Source organism: Pagrus pagrus (assembly GCF_965226575.1).
Source record: "Pagrus pagrus genome assembly, chromosome: 18".
Lineage (NCBI taxonomy): Eukaryota > Metazoa > Chordata > Actinopteri > Spariformes > Sparidae > Pagrus > Pagrus pagrus.
In genome coordinates this window covers 22,982,880-22,989,492 of record NC_140202.1, presented here as the reverse complement: position 1 = coordinate 22,989,492, position 6,613 = coordinate 22,982,880, and the positions used below count along the sequence as shown (strand labels likewise).

Sequence of the window (6,613 nt, the reverse complement as noted above, 5' to 3'; positions counted from 1 at the left end):
AACACTGTACTTTTTACTCCACAACATTTATTCAGTCAGTCAGGGCAGCTGTGGATCAGGGGTAGAGCCAGCATCTTGTTATTGGAAGGTTGCTGGTTTGATTCCCCTGGTCTGCATGTCGAAGTGTACTTGGGCAAGATACTGAACCCCAAACTGCTCCTGATGTGCTGGTCGGCACCGTGCATGGCAGCCACCGCCATCAGTTCAGTGTATGTATGAATTACTGTAAGTTGCTTTGGACAGAAGCGTCTGCTAAATGTAAATTCAGTGTTGTAAATAGTACCCTGAATTCATTAGGGTTCCCACTCTTTTCTAGACTTCATTTTCCAGGACTCTTTCGATGATGATCTAGCTGGTAAGACAGACAGGGAGGGCGCCCATATGTTCCTTAATTAATCAATGTATAACCCCAATGCCTTTTTCTCTTGTGAATTAACACCAGTAACCAAGAGTTGCTGGAAGTTTTGCTTTCATCAAGAGCAATAGTAAATATATTTTCTTAAAATTCTGTTATTAATATGACTGTAATGTGATGTAATAAGATACAAAAACTAGTATTACTTCATCACCAGTACTGGAAGGAGTATTTAGAGAACAAAAGCAAAACCACAATATAAAAATACTCGCCTAACAGCAAATGAAAGGGTCCTGCATTTAAAATGTAAAGCGTGTTTAAAATGTATTTTATCAACTTCTAACTCATTATTATTAGCAACTTTATTTTTCATCTTCACTACATTTAATTTTGCCTTCCTTTTTGTTTAAAGCACTCGGAGCTACAGTCAGTGAATGAACTGTGCTATATCAATAATACACAGGGGTACACCATAGAAAACCCTCACATTTTCACCACTAACAGGATTAGCTTTCTCCACTTTTCTGTAAAACAACAAATGTGAACAGGGAAACTAGCATTTATTTTGTTTACAGGCAGGCAGCTCATGAAAAGTGTACATCACTCTGAAACAAACAGCGTTATCAGTCATTATTCGTTTGTTGCCCTTTATTTATGAGCTTATCATCTCAAAATACTGTACCACTGTTATCTTTGGCAACAAAATCAGAAGCCCCATCCCCTCCCCGTTTATCAACATTTTTACTTGAGCCTCACTTTTTATGATTAGACTTCAACATGAAATCATAGTTCAGTCTTAGAGCTCAGTCAGGAGAATTAATACTGAAGAACGGAGGAGCTCAAAGTCAGTATATAAATACGTTTTTTAAAGAAACTTCATCCTCATCCTATCGTATGTTATCAGGTCAGTGAATCTTGGGTGGGGGTCGGCCAGCACTAAATTAAGACAGTGAAAAGGCGATCAAGTTGATTTTCAGCAGCACACTCTCATGCATTACAAAGGCTTATCAAGATTCTGATATAAAGGACAGAATAATAAACATGTACTGTAAACAAAATACAGCATACTAGAGGAAAATCTGACATTTCACACTTTTCCATGTGGTCTACAATCTTTGCATTAGGTATAAATTAGTATTTCCTTAGTTTTTAGATGCACTTTATCACATTCACTACTTTAATTCTGTTACGTCATAAAATATTCTCGATTGTGAGTTGCTATAAAATGAGCAGTCAGCCAGTAAAAATAAAGAGAAGGATTATAGTCTGCCGTCTGTTCTGTGTTAAATGAAGAAGCTCCATGTGGGCAAAGATCGCACTTCCTGCCTTATGTGCCTCAAAAACTCCAGCAAGGTGCTTGAAGGGATTTCAAATACAGTGGTAAAGTTTGACCTAGGTCTCCTGTCTGTACACGTGTGCTTTAGTAGCTCTGAGATTCAGATCATGTTCGGGGCTACACTGTGGAGCATGACGTCTCCGACCACCCGCAGCAGGGTCACGTCCTCCAGCCCGCCGACTCTGTGCTCGTACTCCAGCAGGTGGTTGCCGTCCACCGCCACTTTAAACATGTCGTCCTCCACGAGGATCTTCAGCTGCAGGGAGAGCAAAACACTTAATCCACAACAAGCCAAGTGATCCCGGGGAATGGAAGTATAGCTGTAATAGTCAAGCCATAGAAAAACAAGAATAATCCAGGAAATAATCTGCTAGTTAGCCGATAATGAAAATAATAGCTGGTTGCAGCCCGATATGCAACTCCAAGAAAGATTTTACTGCTGGAAAGATGGCTCTTGCATAAAACTGGGCTGTCTCTGCAGTAGAAAGACACAAATACTTTTGAACCTGGTGCTACGTGAGCAGAAAACGGCCGTGGTATTCACATTTTGTTCTGTTTGGGCCTGTTTATTCTGCTTGAGGTGTTTATATGGAGCATTTTTATTCTGTTTGGGCTTTTAAACAGATCATAAATGCAATATTAGGCTCCATGAAAACACAGCTACTGGCAACACTTTAACACTTTACCTCAAAACGGTGTCCCTGACAAAATGGGAAGCCTCCATCTCGCTCCTCTGGCCCCCAACATCCACCGAGTTGGGAGTTTCTGACAATAGTTTGCTCATGAAATCGGGGATTGAAGTGAAAGACGACGTCGTGGCCTTTAATGAAGTCAACATGGAATCTGCAAGAAAAAGATCAGGACTGATTTCTCCCGACAGTTGAGGCCTTCAGTAATGTTCCTCAAACAGAAAGCGTCACTGACATCAGACTTAGAAGATGAATGTTGATCATACCTGTCTGCACCAGGAACGGGCTCCCCAACTATTGTGATAACAAGTCGTGGCATAAGTCCAGCATGAAGTGGGAGATCATACGGCATCATCTGGAAGAAAAATGTGTATTTTAAAATCACAGAAATACATCCATCGTCCTCTATTGTGAAATGAAGTTTAAAAAATCATAATAACAGATTATAATCCACTGTGTTTATTAAGCAAAAATACACAAATAGTAACATGTTGACCTTGATTGTGACCTCTCCAGGGCAGAAGTACAATTGTCATTAATAGACCACACTTGGTAATAAACAGCTAAGTAGTTGACGTCATAAAGAGGGAATTTTTAGTTAAACATTAGTCAAAACTTTGACCGTGCCCACATTCCTAATGCAACACCTCGATGAGTCATCATCTCCTTCATTTAGTTCAACACTCTTACACAATTCACCATGATTAGTCAAGACAATGTAAAGTAAAACAAACTTTAAAAAAGAAATCTTCAGTTTTCAACACTTTAATACAACAAGCCATCAAATATACAAACTGACTTCTGAGCAAAATGACAGAAGACAGAAAAAACATTGAATTATACCCATGTGACAAGTGGAAATAGTGATGAACATACAAACTGATTTTTATCAGAGAATATATGTCTTAATACAGAAACATTTTTCTTTTGTGTAAACGTGTAATTTTAAAGCATATTGCACATAATCAAAAACAATACGTCCCCCGTAGCAGATGGAAACAAACCCTAACTTCATACTGTGAACAGTATATATTCAGTCTTTGACACATTTCATGTAGCCTAATCAAACCACATGTTGATTCTGGAGGTGATGTCCTTGTCCGACTGAAAAGTTGAGTTCATTGCTTTCAATTATATGGTGGATTATATCTGGGCTGAAAGACAAGAATACATTTTTCATAACTCCTTTTGAATATTTGTTGATTCTGCTTTGTGTTAAAGTGTGCACACCCGCAGAGCCACAGATACAGGAAAAACAGCAGCCTTGACGTCCTGAAGCAAATCCCAACGAGGCAGGAAACTTTCTTTTTCCACCAGCAGTAATATCAGAGACACCAAATCGGTCACATTAAATATTTAGAAAAAACGCAGTATCAGTAGAACTGAATACTTATACGACAGCAGGTAACCTGTGTAGATGTACATTTAGCAGGTAGCTGGTTGTATTATTTCCCACCCTGAAACCAAAGAGCCCAAGAGAGATGCTCCACGGCAAACCAAAGCAACATCAGCAAAGACATGCAGCAAGCAAGCACATAATATTATTGGTTAACAGTGCTCGTACTCACCAGCATGCCTCCAGGAGCAGCAGGCCCACCGTATGGACCCATGGGCCCTGGAGCAAAGGGGCTAGGAGCAGGAGGGAAGCCTCCGCCTCCAGGTGGTCCCCATGACCCAGGGGGCATCGGAGGAAAGCCTCCAGCAGGGAAAGCAGGGAAAGAGCCAGGACCAGCTGGAGGGGGGTATGCACCTGGACCACCTGGTCCGTACATCCCATTGCCTCCTCCTGGCTGACCTCCTGGGTAAGGCACATTTGGATAAGGCCCAGGTGGAGCTCCAGGGCCAGAAGCAAATGGTCCTTGTGGGTAAGGGACAGGGCCTCCTGGTAGCTGTCCGGGAGCTCCTTCGGGTGGGTACTGGCCGGGGAACTGCCCAGGAGCTCCAGGACTGGAGGGGAACTGCCCGGGGGCTCCTGGCGCAGGATATTGTCCTGGTATCCCAGGACCAGGGGGGAACCCACCAGGTGCTGAAGGAGGTCCTGGATATTGCCCTGGTGCTCCAGGACCGGAGTGAAATGGGAACTGCCCTGGAGCCCCTGGGCCAGATGATCCACCAGCGAAGTCACCAGGGGCGGAGGGCTGGGTGGGAGCTCCCGGGGCTGAGCCAGGCCATCCTGGGTTTGATGGAGGTGGAGGGTTGCTGCCAGGGGCAGAAGGGTTAGTGTTGCCTATTTTCTTTGCCTGGCCTGCGCTGTCATCTCCCAAGGCATCTGCCAGCTGAAAGAGAAAGGGACTGTCAGGCTCCACATATCACAAGAAAACATCAGTATGATGAATAACTGGGGAAACATTTCAACTCACCGAGAAATCCGACATGATCTGAAAACAAAGCAAGAGAAGACACGAATTCATTAGTTTTATTATGAAGTTATAACAACAAGCTGTCAGACACTGGAGGGTTTGTCACACAGAGGCTCTGAGTAATAGCAGAGTAAATGTTTCCATCCCGGCTGGTGACCAACAAAATCCGTTTAGGCTGAGTCAAATTAGCTTCACCAAACTTAAAGATTATGACGACAGCCTACACAGTTGCTACACTGACTTTAGCTGCATATACAGAGAGATATAGTCTTAAAAATATCTAGTTAACTAGTTGGCTACCGAGCTAGCTAACAGCAGCTAACTGTTACTTAACGTTCAGGTTGTTAGCTCGTCCGTTCATCTTATCTCCACGGTGTCAAAACACAGTAAGTAGTAAAAACTTGTATTTCGTGCTACCTCGCCAGAAGATGGACTCCTCTCAAACGTTAGCGGGTAAAAGTGGTGATTTATCCAGCTGTGGGAGCCAGTTAGCCCGCTAATTTAGCCTGCCGAGGCAGAGAACTACAAGCTAACGTTGAGCTGCTCTCTCACAACTACAACTCTGGGAGGGGAGGGGCGCTCCGGTGATGACGTATTCCCTGAAGGGTGGGCGCGAACACACAAATAGACACACACACACACACACTCACACAAAGGAACTAGAACAAGTTATGTAAAAGTATAACAAAAATAACAACTGTGACAACAATGTTTTAATTCGCCCTGCAGCAGTCACCAGCAGCTCCCTGCTCTTAAAACTTGATGTAATATGTGCAAATGTGCAAATGTGCAAGTGAAATGTCTCTTTTAAGAAATCCAGTGCATGAATTTCTTAATTTCTCTGTAAATTAAACCATCCTGGTTTTTATTAAACATGAGAACACATAAATCTCAGTTGTGGAGACACTGGTATGCTACAGTTGTCTCTATGTAAGATACTAATATTTACTTTCTCCATCTTTTAAACCATATTTCACTATGTTTGATGCACGATATATATCTGACAGATCGATTCTAGGCCCAATAATGGAACGTTTACATTATCGGTTATTGGCAGATAATGATATTATAGGGAATTCAGTGTGTGCCAAAAAGAAATCAAACAAAACTGAATGAAACAAAGATAAAAATAAATCTCACAGAAGCAAAAAAAGGTCATCTCAAAAGAAAAAACTAAGAATTTGGAAACAAATTATTTGCATAATTGTAATCATAATCAGACTATTGCTTCCTGCTTTGCGCTCTATGATTGTTTGTTTGCAATTCTGGCACAAACAAACCTCTCACTGTGGATGGGGTTTTTCAGGCGTGTGTCCACATTGGCTAATGGCTGTTTGAGTGACAGCTCAGTGCCCAGGGCCATGCCATGGAGAGCACCAGTTTGGCTGAAGCACTGGTATTCATTAAAGTTTAGCTCGGTGTTGCTGAACAGGCAATTGCCAGTTCAAGCGTCAGTGGCAGTGGAATCCTAAATATGACCGGGTTAAACCTGCTCCGAGCAATGACCGTGAGGCCCGTGCTATCACCATCGCCTAAAATGCAGTAGGAGACTGTAAGAACAAGAGATAATAAACTACTATTAGCTGATTTTCCAGCATAATTTAGATAGTCATCTTGTTTTGTGTTATAGGCTCTTGAGATAAGGTGGTCTTTTGTGCAATCCCTATATACTTTACGTTAGGCTATATGTAGCATATTTCATCTTTCCCTGGTGCAGTCTTCCCAGTTTTAGCCAGCACCTTGCTTATTTCTCTCTTATTTCCTTTCTCCTTAATGCCTCCAAGTTTCAGCTTTGGTTTTCTCTCGACCTCTTCTTCCCTCCACAGATAAATTGCTGGAGCTGTGCACTCTAACAATAGTATCTACAATTATC

The 6,613-nt window shown here is 42.2% G+C and overlaps 2 protein-coding genes across 3 annotated transcripts in view; one reads left to right on the top strand and one right to left on the bottom strand.

The window, feature by feature from the left end:
* zfyve26 (zinc finger, FYVE domain containing 26) overlaps window positions 1-6,613 on the top strand; it is a 29,595-nt gene that overhangs the window by 976 nt on the left and 22,006 nt on the right. The gene's annotated exons all lie outside the window — the stretch shown is intronic.
* On the bottom strand, window positions 899-5,313 carry lgals3a (lectin, galactoside binding soluble 3a). 2 transcript variants are annotated; one of them, XM_084380908.1, is made up of 6 exons: window positions 5,158-5,312; window positions 4,741-4,758; window positions 3,949-4,656; window positions 2,647-2,735; window positions 2,378-2,534; window positions 899-1,947 (listed from the first exon to the last, which is right to left on the bottom strand). In XM_084380908.1, exons 2-6 carry the CDS (start codon window positions 4,753-4,755, stop codon window positions 1,792-1,794), a joined length of 1,125 nt encoding a protein of 374 aa, XP_084237034.1. In that variant the 5' UTR covers window positions 4,756-4,758; window positions 5,158-5,312; the 3' UTR covers window positions 899-1,791. The 2 variants fall into 2 exon arrangements, with proteins under 2 accessions (XP_084237034.1, XP_084237035.1); XM_084380909.1 differs by lacking the exons at window positions 899-1,947; window positions 2,378-2,534; window positions 2,647-2,735 and adding an exon at window positions 3,130-3,534 and having other exon boundaries at window positions 5,158-5,313.